General features: G+C 38.9%; 1 protein-coding gene across 1 annotated transcript; it reads right to left on the bottom strand.

The window, feature by feature from the left end:
• Window positions 1-1546: 1546 nt before the first annotated feature.
• Window positions 1547-22085, bottom strand: SLC38A4 (solute carrier family 38 member 4). The gene is made up of 16 exons (XM_079305131.1): window positions 21999-22085; window positions 18252-18475; window positions 17365-17455; window positions 15958-16073; window positions 13082-13155; window positions 12855-12947; window positions 11251-11332; window positions 11077-11159; window positions 10914-10972; window positions 10270-10548; window positions 10072-10151; window positions 8879-8979; window positions 7785-7909; window positions 5058-5202; window positions 4026-4123; window positions 1547-2602 (listed from the first exon to the last, which is right to left on the bottom strand). The coding sequence occupies exons 2-16, from the start codon at window positions 18368-18370 to the stop codon at window positions 2501-2503; spliced, it is 1647 nt and encodes a 548-aa protein (XP_079161257.1). The 5' UTR covers window positions 18371-18475; window positions 21999-22085; the 3' UTR covers window positions 1547-2500.
• Window positions 22086-23553: the final 1468 nt, after the last annotated feature.

Here is a 23553-nt window from a genome sequence, read left to right as displayed (position 1 = left end):
AAGAAAAATCTGCAGTCTTCAAAAAGTTTCTTTATTATACATTAATGGATGGTCTAATAATAAAAAACCACAGCAAGCCTATTGTCTACATTACAAAATGAATAAGAAACTCCAACATCCAGCATTCCTGTCAGTGCTAATAGTTAGTGAACAATACTGCCCTTACTCCCAGAGTGAGCAGCAGCTGCATATCACTGTGACAAACGTATTTTAACTCAAAGACTTGACATTTACAGCCACTCTACCTCTGTCTTTTTTTGCCATAAAAAGGGGATGCGTTGTGTCACTGTTCTATAGTTCTTTTACTTTTCTTGAGGTCATCTATATATTTTAGGTGGAGTACATAGATTCCTAAGTCTCTACATTCAGCTGTAGTCACAATATGTGTTTTTACTGTGAAATTAAGATGCAGTTACAATTTAATATATACAACTCTCAGTAATGGCAACAGGAAGAGAGATATGGTGGTGTTCTACTATTAATTGTAGTCCATGATAAAGGTCTCTTCAGTAATAAAGCAATATTATTTGTATTAGTCTGTTTAAAATAGGAAAAAATATTATTGGCACTGTTTTCTTTAAAAAAATTCAAAGCCAGACTTAGGATTCATGACCAAGAGTTTCCCAGTATATTAGGGATACAGTACTCAAGTGAGCAGATAATACTGCTCAGAAAGATAGCATTTGACATGGAATATATATTTGATATTCCTTTCCAGTTAATCTGTAAGTATATACAATTCATACACACACAGACACAAACAAACAGAATTTTGTGTGAAGGCAAGGTGGGAGCAGAGACAATTTTCAAGTGCTTCACAGCCTTCTGAACTCACAGGTATGTACTCAACAGATTTCAAAGCCAGCAAGTGAAAACTCCTATTACATGAGCTTGAATTTGTGTAAATGTGATAAACCCAACAATTGCACCTTCCCACTCATTCCCTCTGCTAAGGAGCCAGCAAGACCTCTCTGGCTGATTTTCCTTGGTGAGTGCAGAGAGCATATCTAGTGAGTACTCCACAACACAGCCCAGTTCATGATTTGACTGTTAATTAAGCATGAATACAACACGAATTACAACCCTTTTTTTCCTGTCTTGCACAGCTGTATAGAATGATACACTTGAGATTATCAGTAATGCAGTTACCCTCACATTAATTATACAGGATGTTTTTGAATACTTACGTGTCCATAGACAAGATGAGGTACAGCAAGTGAGCAAATAATTCAAATTCGTGGTGTACAATGTTAACACAAAACTTAAAGACATATTAAAAATTCTCAAGAGGAAAACATCTTGAAATTTATTATAACATAAGTCGTAAACATATCAATATGTTTTTACACAAGTAGCAGTTAGTGCTTGCTACAAGTATATTTCAACCACTGGTGAAATAAAATGAACCTTTTACAAACTCACCAATTCAATATGTTTCCTTCTAAACAATATTAAGTGTGTGGCTACGAAAACAGAGTGACACATAAAAAAGTCAAAAATCATATACCACAGGGTAACATTTTTATGACTAGAGGAAAACAAAAAATTATGTACATAAATACATATATTTTTATATATAGCAAATTACAGTTTCCTGCACTGAACATTTATCAAATACACAAGTACTGAACAATACTGGATAGGGTGCTTTGTCACACTTTGTGGTCTCCTTAAATTCCTGTGAGTGGAAGACAAGTTTTTATGGAGGATACAACTTGTTCAGTGATGTAAGCTCACACAATAATTAAGAATTAAAGAACAACAACAAAAAAAAAAAAAAAAAAAAGAAAACCAAACCAAAAAACATACAACAGAATTGACTGATATTTCCAGCACAGGCATCTTTAAAAACAAAATGAGAATACTCCACTGTTCTTCAAGCACATGCCCCAATATGTGTCATAGAGTTTTATTCTGTACAACAGCTAAGTGGTAAATCTGGGCAACAAATCTAATACTCAGCTTTGTCCACTGGCTTGTCAAAGCCTTTGTCTCTCTGATAGGCAGGTCAGTCTATCAGGCAGGGAGGAATCACCTTCCAGATCCCCTCCAGAAATCATACCCCTTCTCTTGGACCTGGGCAGCCACCCCCACAATCTTCAGATCAAAAACAAGGCACTGGCTGGGTTTCTAGCCATTACCTTTTCAAGGCTCTAGGAACTGTGGTTACTATCATCATGGGAGATTTTGAAAGGGGTGACACCAAGCTATGTTTGAGGACTATGTACAAAGTTATTTTGGTTTTGAAAATAGAAAGCATTCACACCACACTTTTCATTTCATCTGGCCAGAAATGCTAAGCTCAGATTCCTAATGCATAAATAACAATCCTTATTGACAAGGATGATATAGACTCCATTGGGTTCTTGTGACCTTACCAGAAACTGTCTTCAAAGTATTACAGTTACTAGCTAGGAATAGCAATCCCATTCAGGTGTTCTTCAGAGCACACAATACAAATATTTATATGTCATAAAAAGCACATGGTGGTCTTCAAAGGTTAATGTTGTCTTGAACTTGGGGGATTGTAAATCCAGTCCATTACAATAAGAGTCATACTCACAACCATGAAGATTATGCCAACTATGAGGAAAATTAGAGCCTGCAATTGGAAAATGAAATTTAATGAATAAAGCAAGTAACTGAGCAGGTAGTAGCTCACAGATTGTCCCACTGGATCTGCATTAGTGTAATACCCATGGCCTAAGTTTGGCTTATTCTATGTGACTAAAACCCGAGTAAAGTTGTACAGGGATAAATGAATCAAAATTAGTCCTGTGTGAATTTCAGTCCAAGAGAGATGGAATTCACACAGCTAGATCTGAAAACAACCCACTTTGGTACTGTGAATAATAATAATAAAAATAATGAAGAGACAACTTTTTTTTTTTTTTTAGTCTTTAAAAAATGACAGATTTTCAGTCAATGATTATAGTCTCTGGCTTTAAGAACAATTTCACAGTTAATCTGTTTAATCCTTATTAGACAAACAGATAAGCCCATATCTCTTATCTGACAGTATTTCTGTATATATTCAAGTGATTCAGATGCTTGTAGTCACCGTTTGCTTTAGTGGAGTTTTAGTTAAAAACCATAATCTGTCCACACTTAACAATACTCTGTCTCGTGAAACAAAGATGAATGTTGCATGTGATCTCAGTGCAGGGTGTGAAATTCTAGATGTGCCTACCACACAGCAACTGAAGAGTGAATAAAGACACACGAAAAAATATTCACAGTCTCTCTACAATAACAGCAACAAAAGACATTTTAGAAATAATATCACCATAATAAATTTCTTTTATACTTGAAGTATGTATCAGTTGAATTCACATGACTTTTGTGAACATATATATATGTACATATATAGATGTGTATGTACCCATCTGTTTACATTATGTGCCCACATACATATTTCATCAATAACTTTTCTAATTACATTTTCAAAGAACATTTCCTCAGTGGTAGTTAAATGTGCAGTTATCTATGTTCAGGATGAAAGGTACTGCATTGGCAGTCCAGCATGACATATAGACACATGCTGTACATAAATGATACACCTTCATATGTGCATCCTATCGGTGTGTGGGTCTCTCTCAAAGGAGAGCTTGCTATTACTTATTTATCTATGCAGTACAAAATCCTTTTTAACCTTGGCCTCAAGTCTTCCTGTTTATCCACAGCTGGTCTTCTAAAGTGAACCAACTTCTTATAGGCTGTCAAGGTTCTATTTATGCAAATGCAGGTGTCAACCAGAGTTTAGACCAGATTAAGTAAGTCTCTTTTACTAGTGGTTTAAGACTTTATCCTAAACACTTAGGTGAGTGCCAGGAGCAGTAGGGCACTAAAGGCTTTGTCTTGAGAAGCCTCAGGGGAATCCTACTGCCCAACCTGTATTTTGAGTGAGACACTGCCATTTAGGAGCAAGTGCCAGATGTTGCAAGTCAAAGGTCTGACTATTAATGAAGAGTGGAAATCACACACCCTGCCACCCTTCCTTTTGCAATTGCCCCCAGTTCTCTTACCCCAATCTTCTGGGGAGACCTCAGGGGTTCCTTCTTAACGATTCGCAGGTAGAAGGCACCAGGAAGGATGAAAATCAACATTGTAGCAGAGGAAGCTCCTGGAAGAGAAAGCAGAGCTGAGTGCTGCACATTTTACAGAAAATCAGAGAGGTGCATCTGCAAAAGAGAGCCTGTGGGGAGGAAGCTGCCATTCTGAGCCCAGCTGTACAGAGGGTTCTGCCTGTAGATACCATTCATGGAGAGCCATGGATGTGCAAACACTTATTTGGGTGCTTGGGGCCTTGTTACAGGGAAGGTGTTTTCACAGTGGTGTGACCGTGGTGGAGATGTCTGCATGGCAGCTGGTGAAGCAAGAACAAATAGACATTTCCAGGACCCTGGAATGCAGGTATCAAAAAGAGAGTGGATGAACTGTGGCTGAGAAGTGCCGACTCCTCTCTGCTCAGCAGAGTCCAGCGTGAAGACCTGGGCATAAAAGGCAGGGAGGAGCAAACCAGCTGCAGAAACCCCATGGAAACACCTTTCTCAAGGGCATCTGCATCCCTGAGTCCTCAAGCACTTCAGAGCACAGAGGCTCTTCATGGACCTCTTTGGTCAGAGGCCAAACCTGACCCAAAGAAAGTGGTATGGAGAGAACGGTTAATGTCAAAAGAAATGTTTCTTTCTTTTTCTAGAGCAACAGTTTGGAAGTCAATACATTTTTTCATGCTATAGATGTTTGAAAATCAATGGTGATTCCCCTCTCCTCCACATATATTAAATTCCCTTTTGGTTAAAAATGTAACAGCATGTCGTCATCAGTTTTATATTGGGATTATTGGACTACTTGTGCCTCATGCAAAGTAACAACAAAGTTGGATAGCCTGTAGCTTTTTCTGTCAGTGGTTTGGGAATTCTTACATCCCCTTTAACTTCAATTTGTGTTTATATTTCTCTGCTGTGAGACCCAAACAGAGATTGACCTTCAGCCCATGAATGTAAATATGTTGTAGAAAGATAACAGAGTCAACAAAAAGTATTTATGAAACCTACCGATAAATCCAAAAATGTCTTTAATAGTTGGGACAAAAATTACAAGCAGATTATTAAAAGCCAAAATTACTGCTGCAATCAGGAAATGTCTTATCCAGCTGAATGGCCTTTTGGGAAACAGCAATGCACTGATAGATGAACGGATCTGCAAGATGAAAAACAGCAGGGAAAGTAAAACAACAATTAATTTTTCTTTGCTTTTACTTAAAAAAGACATCTATATTAATTACTTCTGCTGTGAGAAATCCCGACTGAAAAAATGTGTTTTTAGTCTTTGATTCCCTTAATAATCTCACTCTGATGTAGGTTTTTTAGAACTGAGTTCACAGTTTGATGCAGAAACTCAAATATTTACAGTGTAGGAGAAAGTCAAGTAAATAGGGTGTAAAATCAGGGACATGAAATCTGTTCATCTGAAAGATGCTAGTATCAGCAAAAAAATCCTTAAAGAACCCCCCTATAAGTACTAATCAGCAGACAAAAAGAGAGCATGTGTGAAATATGAATTGCTGTATTCCTGAACCTGATGAAAATCCCACAAGAATCCCACCAGTCATTTACTTTTCTGAGAGAAAGATGAAGCTGTTGTTTTACCTAACCATTGAACATATACATATACAAATCTGAAAAGGGAAGCACATTTTTTAATGCCACTTGGAAATGATAATCCTAAAACCTCTTGCAGAGGATTCATTTCTACTTCACTGACTTTTTCACACATCATGTTTTTTTTTGCTTTTACAACAGAAAAGATGGTAAGTAGGTAAAAGATCAAAAGCAAATCTATTTGGAGGCTGGAGATAATGTTATTCTTAAGTACCACAATTACCTTAAAAGTTGATTCTTAGAAATTGAACAAAAATATTTGTATACTCAGAAAAGCTGCAATTGCACTTCTATTTGGTTGTTTTAAAAAAACATATAACTATTTCTGAATATATATGTAACATATACATATAACTGAATATATATATGGGGTTCTCTCAGTGTAGTACACCACTTGAAAACACACTGAGTTTTGTATTTAATGTTTTTCAGGTTGATTGATGTAAACTAATATTAGGAAGAAAGAGGCAGATTGAAAGTATTTTATCCAGTTTTTGAGTTGGTGGAAAACAGGTTTATTAAAAAAAAAAACTTCTTCCTGCATTCCTGCGAACTTACTGTCAGCATATTGTGCATTATTCCTTTTATGTTACAGTCCTTAAAAAGAAGCTATCAAACTGAAGTTTTACAGTGACTAATGGTATATAAATCGCTATTAAATTTATTTTTCTGTCAATGCTTTTTTTTTTTTTTAATAAAAGACTCTGACTACTTTAAGAAAATACAAATGGTATGATTCATAACAAAAATAGTTGATACAATGATACTGCTTGTTTGAAGTAATAAGATCTGCTGAGCTGGCTGTTCTGGTAGGATGTGTAAAGCTCTTTAATATTCTGGCTTAGATGCAAATAGTATTTTCTCAGGAATTCTTTCAATGGAACAATCAGTGCTGTGATATGTAACTGCTAGCTATTCAAATATAAAAATGATTATACAGAAATCTAAAAATACAAAATGCTATACCTGACAGACAGGCTTTTGCAATGCCCGTAGCTTGTTTTCCCATGAAGACTGATGAATTTGTTAGGAATATTTTAAACATTTAGGCACTGGTTTGAATGTGATGTTTAAGGCAGGGCACTGGAGCTCTCCACACTAGAAGGACTGACCACTCTGGGTGCCTTATACCTGAACTTGTATTTTTTTTTTATTTAGTAGACAACATCAAACAGTGATCACTGCTTTTAGGCATTTGTCAGCAAGCCTGGGAACAGCACCTACACAGAGAGTGTTTTGCATCCAGGACAACAGAGCAACAGGACCCCAGGGTGCTCAGATGGGAGCAGTGCTGTGATGCAGCTTGCTGGGAGCCCTCCAGCAGCATGGTGCTGGGCTTGTACATGCTGTGCTAATGACACACCAGCCTCCCAAAACAAAATGAGGAGGATCAGCTATCTTCTCCTCTGCTGCATGGCAGCTCAGGGAAGGCACAAGGCACAGTCTTATGAATTCAGAGGCCTGGAGCTCTGCTCACTGGGGAGATTGATCCCTGAGGAAGGTTGGTCCCTCTGCAGAGTGGTTTGTTTAGCTTTTCAGTGCCTTTCTGTCCCTACTACTATGGTTATTGTGTTTTTCCCAATGTAGAGCACACAGAATCTCCAAACTTTGCCAGACAACTGACTTTGCAGTTCTTTCATGCCTCTTTTTTTCTGGCATTTAGTTTCCTCACCTGTCTATAGACTCAAGCCTGTAAGGTGAGCACAGGAGCTCTGTCCTTGTATTTTGGCAGCCCAGTGTGGGAGTCCTGCACAATGTGTGACTGAACTTCGTGTGTCTGTCCTAAGTTTGGATGCTATAGTAGATGCCTGTGTCTGTATTAGGAAATCTGATAAGTGGGTTCAGTATATCTCCAAGACTTTGGTACTTAGCACAGCTCTGATAAATATAGTACAGAAAGAGTCAGAGAGAGACAGAGAAGTTATTCCTGATTTATTTAAGTCTTTCAAATTTTGCAACCCCAACTGCCTAAGGTCCATGCTCTGGTCAAACTGCATATGAGAAGACAGACCTCTATATAAAAAGCTTGGACTTATTTTTCTTCAGTGTTAAAATCTGTCTGTGCTGATCACATTCAGTCACTGTATATGGGTTATCCCTGATTTCAGCTCTGTTACTTACAGGGAAGAGGACAAGGGGCACGGTCAGGGTTACAGCCACCAGCACTGCCAGGCGAACTGACAGCAAAAGGGTGTCAAAGGTGTACACTTTAGTGTATGTGTGAAGTAGCTCATCTTCAACTTCTCCTACAGAAAGGAAAGAGAAAGGAGTTAAATCACTTAAGCAGTGCCTTGCACAGTTAAAAGGATCTTTATACTGCAGCCAGATAAAAGATAAGATTAAGTTTAGCCCAGCTGCTGTCATTAGATACAAGTTATGGGCTAGACATGAAAGAGGAATTTTCCCACTGTGACTGATACAAGTCCATCATTCAGAGATGATGAGGGTAATACAGCTCTGAGGTGATGCTTTGTACTCTAGTATCTTTGAGATGACTTTGAGAAAGTCATTAAGTAGAACCTGAAGTAAAAATAATTTCTGTGATATGAAACAGCTCACTGAGCTGGCAACAGTTCCTTTTGACCTCCACCCAGATGCCCCAGCTCTCAAACAGAGCCCTCTTGCCCCAGTGATAGGGAGCAGATTGTGCTGTATCATTCACTTCTCTGCTGTATGGAGGAACTAACAAGGTAAAAAGAGGTGGTGTTTGCACAAAATGGTGTGCTAATAGAGGGACTCCTCTGTTTGCCTATCAGTTAGTCTAGCTCATCCAGATTTTTTTTACACTAGAATGATTTGCACCTGTTTTTCAGCATAGATGAAACTGAACTGGTGGCGTCAGAGACAGATTGGATAGCACTTAATAGTGTCATGTAAAACTGTTGAGCACTAGAGTATTTTTAGTACTCTTGGCCTTTTCCAAGAGTCAAGTTTACAGCAGCTTCTTCTCTGGGTTCACAAAGTCAAGGGAAACAAAACTAGTCCCCCTAGTAGGTGCCTCTGAGTCCCTCACAGGTGAGGGACTTGTGGCCTGACAGTTGGGTAAGTCCCACAGTTCATTCAGAAGGTTACACACTGTGTATTATAATTGAATGTTGCTTAAACTTGTATTCAGGCCCCCAGAAAATGCACTAGTACTTGAGTCCTTGATAAAACCAGCTCACCTGCATTAAAAACTGAGAGAAAATTCTGCAGAAAACAGGACTTAGACCTACCATAGAAGGTAAGGTATCCAAAGAGGGCAGCCAGAAGATACATGATGAGCATGCCAGTGATGGAGATATTTGAGACATTCTGCATCCGCTTTCGGGAGCGACTGAAGTAAGAAAGAAAGAGAATAACAATCCTATAAAGCCTCTATTTGTACAAGAAGTGCTCTGAAGAGTCTTAGGTCTCTGTCATAGCCTTACTGGACAGTAAGTTCATAGCAACTATATTGAGCTACACAGAGCTCTCGATACTTTACAGCTCTGTGCAGAGCAGCACAGATTCATAAAATGTGTGGAAACTGCATTTCTAGTGCTTTCTCTGTGGCAACACAAAAGTGTGCTGCATTATTTTCTATATCATTATTTATTAAATGCCAATCTCAAATGATGTATTTTAGATTAAAAAATGGAGGGACTAGAATTACATGTCTGTTAATAATAATAGAGAGGAGTTTTCATCCATCTCTATATGAACATACCCTTATATCTACATAGGGCTGTTCTGCAGGTTCAAGAACCCTTTGCAGATCACATCCTTTCTTCATAAATCCTTTGGTTAAAGAAAATCTTCATCTTATAGGACCTGCAAGCATTTTCTCAAGTCATATGAGGGTTTTTACTGCTTCTGAGGTTAAACCTACTGAAATAGGCAGTAGTGGTTCTTATCCTCCTTGAGTTTTGCAACACATCCTCCTGTAATGCAATTTTTGTTGTTCAACAAATGCCTTTTATATGCCCTTCCCAACTATCAACTCTGTGCTGTTTCAAGCAAGTGTATTTGATTTCTGATATATGTTAAGTACAACAGGCTGAGTGAAGAGCCTCCAAAGAGATCCAAAACAATGGCATCCCAAGAAACTTTAAGAGTAAGCAGCAACTGACACAGACACAGAACACATTTAGGTATTATTAGAAACCAGAATTATCTGTTTCATTGCAACTAAGTTTCCCAGTTTATTTCAGATCATTTGAAGGACTGACCAGATTCCTCCTTTATAAGTAATATTGATCAATGCAGAGGTTCTCTGTTGCCAATATCTGACTATAACATCAAAGCAAAGCCAAAATCTGCTTACTATGGAAAGTAGTAAATCATTCTCATGTAGGTGTTTACAGACCAGCAATCAAGGGACAACATGTAGAAGGTGATCTCTATCTATGGTTAACTGGAAGTATTGGACAAAATTTAAGAACCTTACTCTTTGAGTTCACTGTATATTGGTAGCACCTCAGGGTGGCATACGAATGCAAATGCCAGGATGGGTATTGCATAGGCAGTCTGTAAAATAAAGCTCCCATTAGTAAGAATGGTCACGGCTGCACCTCTGACTTTTGGCAGGCAGCAGTTTTGCTGTGGTACAAGTGGTGGAAGACAAATTCTACAGAATCTCCCTTACCCGTGAGTTGAACACAAAGTATTTTGGCTGGCACTTGTCACTGTTGTCACTGTGTGCTTCATATTCTACACTGCTTTTTGGGGACGAGTCTTTTGGCTCCTCAAGGCTTGGAAAGTGCCCAGCTGTGTTGTCCATCATGAAATTCACACCAGATCCAAGAGACCCATTTGATAACATGACCATGTGCATTGGCACTGTGTTATTGGTGGTGGTCCAGTTTTCAACTCCATGGTGCATGATGGGAAGAGGACAAGGTATTTGGGATTTCTTGAAGATCACCTACAAAAAATAGACAATGCTGTCAGAAGAGTACCACTATAGGAGATTATACATCTGTGGTATTCTAACTAAGGTATAAACAGACACTGAGAAAGAGAAGAATCAAGAAAGCAAGTGCTGCCAATTCTGCTTCTTCTCCAAATATTTGTTGTTACTCTGCCTCTGCTGTTTTCCTGCTTTGTTTTTATATTCTCAAGTGTTTTTTAAACTGATTTTTTATTCTGACTTCATTTATCAATGGGTTGTTGATTTGATTCACTTGCAGGGGCTATTCTAACATCCACATTAAATTGTCATGGTATGAAGGTGTTTAATGTTTACAGAGTCTGTATTTGGCTAGAGACAATATCCAAACAGTCACCTACCACACTGACAAAGAAAACCATACAGGTCAGCGAAAACCCACTCGTATAACCAAGATAACCTGTGAAGCAAGAAAAACAAAACAGAACAAAATAGTTTAGTTACATATAAAATTACTATCCTAACAGGACTAAGAAATGAGCTTAAGCAAGGTATTAAGCTTACCTAAACTTTTTAGAAGGGAGAGGGGAAGAATAACCACAACTGTTACAAGTATAACGAGGTAGTTCCCATTAAGGTACCATTCTCTAAAGAGGAAGAATAAAAATAAAAACAATCATCATTGACATCATAGTGAAAATTTTTCAGCTCAGGTTCAGGCTAGAAAAAGACACCTACCCAGAATTCTCCTCAAGTTTCATGAATGCTCTGATGACTTCAGGAAGTTCATATTTAATAATGAAGAGGTAGCTTGACATTGCTGAAAATAATCCAAACAAAAAAAAAATACCTTCAGAGAAAACTGGAGTTTCAAAACAAGAGAAAAGTGTTTGCTTAAGTAGAGAAATTAGTTTTGTTGAAATAACAGTGTGACTAAATTAAAAAAAAAAAATTATATTGTTATGAACATGTTCTGAATGACATCTAGCATTCTGTATTAGAGTACAATACAGCTACTACTGAATTTATATCATAGTTAAATCACTTTTAACTTTTCCTTTTGCTTTTTTTCTATATATTTTCTTTTCCAGTGGATGCTGTCCATCCCCATCCTGTAGTAACTTTAGTTGTTACTTCCTCTAGATCTCTTCAGCTACCTTATCATTCCTATTTTCAACTTCTTTCTTCCAGTGTATTCTCTCTATATAAAGAATGTCAAGATTCCTGATGTAAGAGTGGACTTCTAAACATCTCATTTAAAATGTACTGCCAGAAGTAATGCTTTTTTCATTTGCTTTACATTTGTCACAGGGAGGTCTCTGGCCTCTGGGTCAGTCTGGACAAGAACTAGAGGAACAGCTATTCCTCTTTAATAGGGAAGCATGCTTCATGTCTGAATTCAACCAATTTGATATCCAGGCTTGAGGAAGGAAAGGAATACCATAGAATAACTACTTTTTGTGAACAAAATAAAAAAGTCTTTTGCAGTACAGAGATGTGAACTACTTCTGTTTGTGTAGCAAAATTGCTGTAATGGGATTATATTGATTTATTGATGGAGATTTGAAAAACGTACTAAGTTCTAATAGAGAAATCACCAAAAAAACTACATAAATTTAATTGACTAATGGCACATTTAATTTAAATTTCAATTACTTCTCCTTAAGGAATCTGTAAAAAATTGTAAACTCCCTTTTGCTTTCAGACCTTGTGTTCTTCAGCCTGCTAAAAGGCTTCTTCCAGGACAGTGAAGCAAAAAAGCTTTGATGAATGAATATAACTCTATCACTACTGTTTATATTGTTCTGAGAGGATGGAGGTTACTTCACAGATATTTCACAGGAAGGGAAATTAAAAATTAATTTAAACACACATTTTAGGAATAACACAACCCAACTGTTATTTGAAGGAGAGAATTCAGCTGAAAATTGAATTACTGAGGAGCTTTTTATGGAGAAGTCAGAAGGCTGTGCTGTTCCTTTTAGGTCAAACTAGTCTTTTCTAAGTTGAAGCATATGCTTCAACTAGATGCTAAGAGTAGTCTGAGCCATACTAAACAAAGAGAATGGCCAGTTCCTTGAGGACAGTCAGTCAGTCAGACCACATCACTGAAGCCTCTTCACTGGCCATGCAGAGATCCCAGGCAACAGTCTTTCACCATACACCCAAGTGTCAGGTAGCTGAAAAAAGTGAGATGAATTCCTCATATCCTTCATTTTTACAATACAATGCTTGCTGTATCTGGCTCATCTCTGATGCCGTTTAGCCAGACAGAGGAGTGAAAGAAATCACTTGTGCTCTGTAGAAAGAGCATTGGAAGCGAGAAAACTTTCATCTCTTACCTCCAATATTCTGCATCGTGACTGCAATGAAAACACTACACTTCCCAGGCCAGCCAAATGCCTTTGCTCCCAGTTTTTCATATATTAATGAACCTGAAAAAAACCCAACAGAAAAGCAAAGCCAGAAAAGAAACATGAGCCACTATATTGGATGTACTTGATAAATTGCATTCCAATGTAAAATACATGCATGCAATACAGACTCTTTGTCAATCACAGCCTCCTACCTCCTTCTTTTGATATCTTCAGTAAAAGGTGGACCGAGTAGAGTGACAATATTGCTACGCTGAGCAGCAAAACTCTGCAAGGCAAAGCAGAAATCAGAATCCTAAGCAGCACATCAGAAACATTCAGTTGATTTGAACATACACTTCTCATGAACTTCAACATGTAAATAGTTTCCAGCAAGTTCATTCTTTGGTCTTCTAGTGCTAAATGCAGAGCTAAGTGTCAGCTGTACCTTATTCGTGAGTAGAGTTGCATCCTGTACATTCTAAAAGCCCCTGAAGGCATTTTACCTCCAGTAAGTGCCAATTCTGGGGTAATCACAAGGAAAGAATCTTATATCTTAACAAGACCCCATTAAAGTAAACAGATTTCTATTCAAGAATCTGGTCTTTGGACTCTCACCAGCCCACTGACTTTTTATTTTCAAATCTCCCCTTAATTAGAGCTGACAAAAAGCCCCACAAAAATGAAACCCAAAACTAAATTGTGATTGGGACAACTTTAATGCTATCTCTTGGCTGGTCACTGCTTTTATCACTGTGCAGTGAAGGCTATTTGCCTGCTGTGTATGTACATTAGGAATCTTGCACAATGTTAAAGCATGGCAACACAGTGGAAAACCTGTTCTTGGAGCACTGGTAGCTTAGTCTTGTAGTCTTAGTCTGCCTGAAGGTACTGGTACCTGAATTCAATAATTCTGATTACTGCTATGTTCCTTGCACACAACAAGTTCATCCTATGTGATTCCAGCTATCTGCCTCTTGTAAACTGCTTGTGAAAAATGTAGCTTTGTGTGACATTCTCAGGGTGCAGCATATCTTATTACATTAACTATCTTGTCATCAGCTTGCCCAAGAGCTGGTGAGGAAGAGAAGACGATGATAACATGACAGAGATAGAAAATGTGGGTGCTCTTTATCCATGGCTGAACAGGAGTTTGTGCCCACACCTTCCACTCCACTGAACACGTGGTTTGGTTTGGACACAGGCTCCATACCACAGTAAACCTCCCCTGTGGGACGGATATAATTGTAACTTTTGGGGAACTTCTGAGTTTTCTGAGGTTTCTCTTCACCCTGTATAACACATTCCAGCATGAAAGCACTTGGGCAACATGAGAAGAGTAAATTGCAAAAATTTAGATGATGTCAGCATCAGCTAAATTAGAATTCATGTCTGATAGTTTCCATTTAGTAGAAGGGATTTTTCTGTCCCACTAACACTAACAACATGATCTGTGAAAACAGAGAAATTTCTAACAAGTGGATAATTGCTGCGGGGTAACAATATCTACACATAAGTTTATATTTTAAATAAGATTCCTCCCTCTACCAGAAGGGAGAATGTTCTACTGCAAGAAATATGGAAGTAGCATAGTAAAGAAAGTGAGCTGTGGGGGCAGAAACCTTTGTTTTTTGCTTTAACATTACTCCCTACTTTAGCACTGCCAACACAGGTAATGCTATTAGGCTTGTATCAGAATTTTTAGCCACCAGTAAGTATGAAGATATTATACAGGTATTATTTTTCCCTGTTAGTGAGGCTTAAAATATCACAGTTTTCTTTCCAGTGATCATATATGAACATACCAGTTAGTACAGGTGCCCAGAGAAAGTTTTAGGAGAGAAAAATCCTACATTTTTCTGACCCTGATACAATGTCAATTTTAGAACTGGCTTCCATTTTTTTGCTCTGCAAGTACTATATGTAAACCAATTGAGTGCAGGTGTTATGAAGTGCTTATACAGAACAGCATTTGAATCTACAATTAATTTTCAGTTAAAAATTATGTTGGTATAACAGGAGATGTTTCTCAGCAACTGGAAGCTACATGTAACATTTCAAATGCTGTTGCTGTCATAGTTACACCATCCCCACAAACAAGAAACTCTAGAAAAACATGCTAGATTTCAGTAATGTAAAAAATGGCTTATTATCACACACTAATAGCATGGTTTATGCCAATCTCAGGGAAGGCTAAAATTAAGACTTCAGCTAAAATGAAAACCAGTTATTAACAAAAGTCCCAAATTTATTTTTGATACAGTTTGTCTCATTAAAAGGACCCAAATGTTAGCCTTTTCACTCAAAGCATGTTGTCATTTCAGATTATATAGAATATTGTTATACATAAGTATTATTATATAGAATACTCTTCTTCCATTTCCACATAGTGATTAGACAATTGGAGTGATGCAAACATATTTACGAGAGATTTAATTCCTTGTTGGATTCCCATACTGAACTGGCAATATCACTCTTGTTATTTTAGGACCAGCATGCTGTTCTTTCCTTCTGTTTTTTGACTGCACAGTATCAATTCACAGTTGTTGTTGGATACTGCTGGGAATCAGGGAAAAAGCAGCCTTGAGGCTTTGCCTTTCCCAGGTCTTTACAAGGTCAAGAAATTATAACAATGATTATGGACCTGCAGGATGTGTGAGAGACGTGATGTTTTGCTTAAAGCATGTTTCCAAAGAGGTGTTGCCTTCCTTGACCAATGAGTCTTTCCTATTTTGTTTTTCAAGTACTACCCTATATATTTGTGTAGTATTTCTTTAAACAAAGTTCTCTTTCTCTCTTGCTTCTCCATTACACGAGGAACTCTGTTGCATTATCCTTTTCGTTGCTCCTATAGCCTTAAAATGCAACACACAGTCATATTCCTAACACAAAAGAGGTCGAAAATATTAAAAACATAAAAAGGTTTTCAGCAGTGGATGATTCCTTGTGGTGAAGCTGAAATGCATTCATTGCAGAGGATCTTGTAAGAATCTTCAGCTAACAAACCAAGCTTAACATACCTCTCTAACCATGAAAACTTCAGCTCCAGCCCCTGCTTATATTCTATTTGCTTCTTTTTCTATGTACTTACATGAAAAGGATAATTCCTGTGTTGGCCATGGCATAGGAGAGCCCTAAGATGCCGCTGCCCATAATGGCATTGCTGAGGTTGAACGAGGACATTCCAAAGGAAGTTCTACCCCTGTGCTGTTGGGTGCAAGAACAGAAAATGGCAATTCATTTGCATTTTACTGAGCGTGACTGGCTAATTATCCTTATTGCTGGTGTTCCCTGTACTGTTCCCTTGGTCCCTAGAGGTGGAGCTTTTTCAAGGTTCCCAAGCCCAGGGGCACTTGTCACCATAAGAAGCCTCTTTACCCAAAGCCAGCTAAGCTGGTAGTGCTTGTCTCTTCTCACTCTTTCATTGTCTCAATCAGGAGGAGTTCTACATTCCTGACAGGTGACTGAGGTGACACTGTCACGCAGTCTGTGCTGGCCTGCCTCTATGCTGTTATAAAATAGATTTTTCAAGTATTGATTTTTAAATATTCAGATTTTCAAAAAATGAATACAACAGATTATTGAATTTGTCTCCAAGTAGAATACGTTTTTTTCTTTGGGGATCTAAAAATGTGTCTGGGAGAGGAAAGAAAGTAGTGCTGTGTGCCTAGGGCTGGAAGCAGAAGAATGGAAGAAGACAAAACCTAGGAGAGAGGGGATGGTGTGTGGGTGAGTTACAACTGAGTAACACCAAATGGAAATGACAAAGGAAACTCAGCTCCTAATTTCAGTTTAGAATCACAAATAATATTTTTGATTTGATGTTATCTTTCCTTAATAAAATCTGTAACACAACTGATAAAATAATGCCTTTCATTTCATCAAATTCACTTAAAATTGAGTAACTTTATATCCTGAGCAGAGAGGCAGCCACATGCACATCCCAGGAACAGGTGCTATGCTTCCACTTGCATGTGGAGCTGTCTAGGGAGCTGGAGGTGTGCTGACCATGTGCTCAGCATCATAAAGCCAAAACAATACTGTTCTTTCTTTAAAGCAATGCAGCTGAATGTAGATTCATTTAGACTGATCCTGGAAACTAGAAATACAAACATGTATGCACTGAGGCACAGATCTACCTGGCTGTAGGCACAACAAAGTCCTTCTGAGCCCAGTGTCCTGTCAGGAGATGGGTGCAAACCCACCCTGTCTACACATCTCAGCTGAGATTATATGGAAATGCTACTGAAGTCCAAGTGTGATCTGAGGAATTTTTCTGATTACTTGTGAAGAAAATACTCAGTTTTACTTGAAAGACAACAGAAAGAGTTTGCTGGACTAACTGTTAGAATATGTGTTTATTCTTTGAAAGCCAATATTATGCTGGCTGGCCTCCAGAGTAATTTTGATTACTGACAATTTTAGAAAAAATTCAGGTCAATAATATCTACTTTGCAATTATTCATTCATTCATTCATTAAAAATGAATAAAACTTACATATTCTTCATTATAGTCTTCTAATTTCTTTTTATCCAGATATCCATTTGTAAGGAACTTCTGACTTTCTGCATCATCACTAGCAAAGGGACTGAACACAAGGAAAAATAAGAAAACATTAGATAAAGCTTATGGCACACATTTTATTTGAGTAGCACCTTTTGTGATCAGTGGAAGCTTTCCTTTGATGTTTCTATGAATATTTAAAACTCCTTCAGAGAAAAGCTCCGTTCTCATGTAAAGTTCTTATGTCCAATGGCATGTTTAGTGGATCTTTGCTCTGATTTGGAGTTAATTTTTGGACTCAGTGATCCTCAAGCTACATTTGATAGTAGATGTTGGAAAGCAGATCTGTGCTGGCACTATCATGTTAAGCTGAGCACAGGCTTCACGTCCGGGGATCAAAGTGCCTTGCCCTGCCCTGTTGGAGATACGTGCTGGAGGCTGCAGCAAGCTGAGAGCTAGAGACTGATGGCTGGTTTCCAGATTTATTTTTTTCAACCAGGCAGGTGCTAGTGCTGTCATGGGTTCTGCTGGAATGTCTGAGGCTGGGCTGTCTCTGCTGCTGTCCATACCTAGCTCTGGGGAGCATTCTCCCCAGGGTGCCCAGGCTGAGCTGCTCTGAGAGTGTATTAATTTACACATCCACTATCTGACTGGAGTAGCTGGAAAACGCCAAGGTGTGCTCTGTGTTGGGATCCTGCAGATACCAGTGCAGGTGGTGGCAGGCAAGGGGCACCTGGGCTGCCTTGCTGCTCTGGGCACACTGTCCTCCATAGCACAGCTCAGGCAGCGTCAGTGCCATGGGGCAGCTGCCCAGATGCCATTACTGAGGGTTGTTTATTGGTTCCTGCTCTCTAGCCTTAAGAGAACAGGTAAATGCTCACCTCCCCATGGCAGCCTTCTCTGAAGCAGCAGGCTCTGTGTAGTTGTCCTCCAGGCTGTCCTCGCTGCTGCTCTGGCCATCAGGCTGGATGTTGACTTTGTGCAGCTCCATGCGATCCATTAGAGCGGTCAGCGCTTTCCAGCACTCGCCTCCTCAGGGTAAACAGCACTGTGCCCTCTGCCTGCAGGCCCTCTCCAGCATGCAGGGCTGCCAGAACGCTCTGTTCTGCAAACAAAACACAACAGGACTCATTTCTTCAAATTGGATAAACCAGTGTGAATTGTTTGGTTTGTGTTCGGTCTTTGTAATAGAATGAGGAGAGGAAACTGTTGCAGACTGGGAAAATTCTGGGCAAGCATAAATGTCTCTTTATATGCCAGCACTTGGTTCTCCTGTCTCCCTCCAAATGGTGAAGGGTGCAGAGGCCAAGAGATGCACAACGGATATCAGCATCTGGAAAAAATACAGCCCAGCAGAAAATAATTTCCTGAACTACTGCTTTTGACTTTCTAGGAGTGGGTAATGAAATGCCTTCCAATAAAAGCAGGAGTATAGCTAGCTTTCCCATTTATTGTAAGATTAATGTTGTCACAGGTTTAAATATTTTGTAGATTTGTCTCTTTCACGAGGATCTGACAGAGGTGAGCATTCTCTGTATGGTCACTTTTTGATAATTAGGAGGTGCAATTCTGATAGTTCCATTTCTGAGTGCACCAGTGCTTAATTCTTACTTGACCCATCACTGGAAGCTCTGTCTCACACAGGATTATTACATGGATATCAGCCTATTATCTTTACCCCATGATAAAAATTCTAGCCTTTTAAAAATCATATGAATAAATGCTCAACTCTTTATTTTTTATATGGGCCAAAAGAAACTGTATCATCCATATTTACAAAGACTACTTCACCTCTGGGATTTCAGCAGTTGTGTGCTACAGACTCATCTGTAGATACACATGTGAATTAATTTGCTTCTTATCTGATTCAAGAGGAGAACACTGTGCAAGAAATGTTGAAGTTGCAGTCCTTCTCCCTTCCCAAAGATATTCCTTGATGCATTCCATATTTCCATTCCACAGCTGAGGGGACACCAGTGAAGGGAGTGAGCAGAGATCAGAGAGTACATGCTTGGGGCCAGAGTTACAGTTTCCTGGCCATTTACCAGCTGCCTTGCAAGAAGGCACACTGGACAATTAATGACAATTTTCATCAATATGACATGCCAAATGCAGCTCAGTACTCCATAATAACAGTATCAGAAAACACTGCAACAAATAATTTCTGAGTCTGGCTCTTTGCAACACTTAATCTGCAATTATTCAACAGCCTTTCTCCTGGGTTTGTATTTATGGGAGTATGGGTCCAGCTCAATGACCAGACCTTTGCTATCCTCTGATACTGATCATATGCTGTTCTTGAGAACATCTACAAGCATATCTGTAGTGGCAAGATGCTGGAGTGCATATGTTTAAAATGCAAATATAAACTTTCAATACCAACCCTGGAGGTTAAAATTGACTCCAGGCCAGATATTAATGTCAAATTCCTTGCTTCTTACTAAAAACATTCACCCAGACCAGACAACTGAAAAGGAGAAGCAATATCACAGTGCATTAGGAAATTTCCTACCAGAGAGAGCGGCTGGCTTTAATTCTTTCTGCTGCCTCATGCAGTGCTTGTGTGTGTGAGGGGATGAGTGACTCAGGCATCAGGGCAGAGCTGCTGGCACTCACATTTCAGTGCCTGGGGCATTCTGCCTGCTCAGGATATGAATAACTCCAAGAGATAAAAAACAAATAACACTCCCTCCTCACCCCTCCATCCCCAACAGAGCACTAACAACTATGGTTTCATTCACAGAACTGTCTTCAAAAGCAGACACTGCCTTGTCTGAGAAAGAGTTTTTCCAATTCTTGATGCTTATTTTTAATCTGTGGTATAAAAGTCAGGCAAACAAGTCTAACTGTGCTTATCCCTGTTCCGGTAAAGGGTAAAACCTCCCCTGTATGCACTGCCTAAACTCTTGTTGGAGAAATGTCTTTTCCAGAAATGTCATTCCAAAAAAATACAGATCTTCAAAGAGACAGGAAATGGAGGAAAAGTAATCAAAAAAGTTGCCAGGAGTTAAGCCACACAAAGATTAGGCTGAGGATAAAAGCTTGTACAGAACAGCAAACAATTTGGAAAAATTGACTGAAAATACATGTTACAGTGTAATAATCATCTGGACATTGCCCTGTCAAACATTTACACAAGTCATCTGATTTATGTGTGTCACCTCAAGAGGCTGTGAAATTACTGCATAAAGCAATGATTACCTGTTTTATTTTATTGTTTTTAATTTGTTAATTCCTAAAAGTCTTCTGGTGAAAGTACAAAGCCTCAAGTGGCAAAATTAAGTCTGTTGAGTGTCCCATAAACCGGGCCTGCTATTAGATTTGAATCCAGCAAACACTAATGACTGTGATTATGACCAATGATGCCTTTGAACTTTAGTAGAACTTGGCAGAGCTGGTCCTTAGCTGTTGGCAATTCATATCTTCAGGTTCTGTACCTCTGGAGTCATAACTCAGTCTGAAAGATATTTGGATAAAGGGGAATGCACTGACATTGGGTGCACAGTTGCACCCCTTTGGAGGTTTGTGCTGGCTGGATTGCTGCTCCTGGGGGGATGGCCAGGAACCAGGGCAGGGATGGTGAAAGCGCCACCAAGGCTGGGCAGAGCTGTCCCTGGCAGAAGCTTAGCCTATAATATTGGAGGAGAAACATCGAACTTCATCTGCTTTAGCTTCCCTGGGATTTTATACTTTCTGCTTCAGAGCTATGATTTTGGTACCTAAACATAAAGGAGAAATTTCTTCAGTGTTCCTCAAACTTGCCTTCAATACAGTGATGTTTTTGCTGCTTCTTGTAGCCTTTGGCTGAACAGAAGAAGATATTTTTACTAAAGTATGATATTAAAATGGAAATATTCATCGCAGAAGAAATTCACCTATTATTAGAGGGCAGTTATTTATCTCTATAAAACGAATTTTCCTCTTCAAGTATAGGGTACTCTTCTTCATAATTTATTAAGTAATGGTTTCCAGTGATGATTTGGAAAATGACAACATTTTTGGCATCTGATTTCACAAGGTTATTGATTTCTGTCCAGTCTGCAGTTAGAACATTAGGCGAATGGACAACCACTGAACAAATAATGCCAGGTCATAGATATGACTAACACTTTCATGGGTTTTGCAATATCAATATTTGTGATCTCTGCCATGGTATCTGATTTAGCAGATTTTGTCAGATTCTTCACCTTCATGACTTTAGAAGAAGTGTTGCAGCTGTGAAATTAACTATTAAAATGTAAAGCCTACTTTCCCATTAATTTGTTTAAAGAAGCCAAGTAACTCAAGAGCATGGAAAAAAATTGTCAGAAGATAGCCAAGGGCTGCAAAGGAAAGCAATCATTCATATTTCTTAATTGACTGGGAAATTCTGAAAATGAATACTTTTGCTGCTTCTATAGTTGCTTAGGTTTTGATTTTCTGTCCAAAAAAGAAGACTAAATTTCATTCCTGAAGAAATAACAAAGATATTTGCCAGTGCAAATTACCATGTCAGTAAATCATAAGAGTCCATAATTCATATTACATTTATATTTACAGATAAATTACATGTATAATTCCCAATTTCTGAAGATGTGGCCAGTGCCTAAAAAGCATTGATAAAATTTTATAAAGAAAAAAATCTTTACCTCTGAGTTGAACAGGTTCCTTTCCTCACTTGCTAGTCAGCTTATATCTTTTAGGAGTTGCACCTGTAAGAAAAAGTTTACTCATATGCAACCTAGAGCAGTTGAACAGTGATTTAAAGACAAATGGGAGTGTATGGGATGAACCAATCAACAGCTGCTACACCCAACAACTCCCTTTGATAAACTTGCGTCAGCTCTTTCAAAAAAAAAGGAGAAAAAAAAGAAGAAAGGTAAATGAGTTTATTGGAGCACACTGATGGCAAACATCTTAGTTACCAGAGCTATTTGCACTCTGAGCTCAGCCCTGTTTCAAAATGCTTATCCTCAGAACCCACCACCCCAGCCTGATCACACTTTCATTTGACAGTCTGGATTTTTAAATAATGCACATGCATTAACCTTGCAGTAACACAATAACAAAGAGCCTGGAGAATAAGTTCTGGGACAAACACCTGTTTGCTCCCACACTGGTCTTATCTCTGTGACAACAGAGCTACATCTTGCACTCTCTGGAAATGTGTGCTTTCAAAGGGACTGCTTGACCTGTGCCTTAGTTTCCCACTTGAAATATTTAATGTAATTTCAACTGAGGAGATATATGTCCAGTGACAAATGTTATTAATTTAATGACAATATAGGACTGTGGAGAAGCACTTAATTATCTGTGATGTGCCTATAATACTTCAGAATTTACTGTAAAATTTTGTCCAATGACCATAATTAAAACCCACAACTAACCCTCCAGCCCTCCCACCCATGTGGGCTTTGTGATTAAAGCCCTCAGACTGGCCTGATTGTGAAGGCAGGAGGGCAAGTGAGGGAATGTAATTTTTAATTCTTAGAGTTTCCTGTGGAGCACTCAGACTGCTTTAGCTCAGGCTGGGTGACAACCTGTGGGAATCCAGCCCTGCTCCACTGTTACCAGGCCTTCTGCTTGCTTGCTGCCAGCACCAGTATGGTGTGCTGGCTTCAGAGCTCCCCCCCAGAAAAGAAACTTGAGTTCCAATATAGACTCAGACAAATAGTTTAACAAAAATAAGCTCTGTCTCCCTCAGTTCTGCATTCCCATGAAAAGGCAACTGATTGTAAGGCCAGTCATGCCATATGATGCCAAAAGTAGTGCAATCCAAAGATTAAGAGGTGCAAGGTTTGGAGCCAGAGGTCCTATCTTGATTTAAACCTAACTGGAAGAATGAACAAATTTTTGGGCCTAGACTGGTTAAATGGACTTTGAGTCTGAAAGCTCCCTGTGTTTTCCATTTCATCAGTTGATCTAATGAGGGAAACAGGCTTTCTCTCTAAGGCATATGACCAAGAATAGGTGGCTTTAATGTGTTAAGGCAGCTCTCAGCAGCAGTTTGGCACCAAGTTGTCCTATGCCATTGCTAGGGTGAGGGAGCAAAGCTGCTGGGGGAGCTGGGGGAGGCAGCTGTGCTCTGCTTGAGCCTGTTTGCTTTGCACACTTGACAGGGCTGTGGGTATGGGCAGCCTCCTTGTTGCACTGCTGCTCATGTGGCTGTTTCATGTAACAATAGGGGGGAGAAAAACATTTCTT

The sequence above is a fragment of the Erithacus rubecula genome (assembly GCF_903797595.1).
Source record: "Erithacus rubecula genome assembly, chromosome: 4".
Lineage (NCBI taxonomy): Eukaryota > Metazoa > Chordata > Aves > Passeriformes > Muscicapidae > Erithacus > Erithacus rubecula.
The sequence above is the reverse complement of the archived record's forward strand: the minus strand, read 5'-3'. Positions and strand labels throughout refer to the sequence as shown.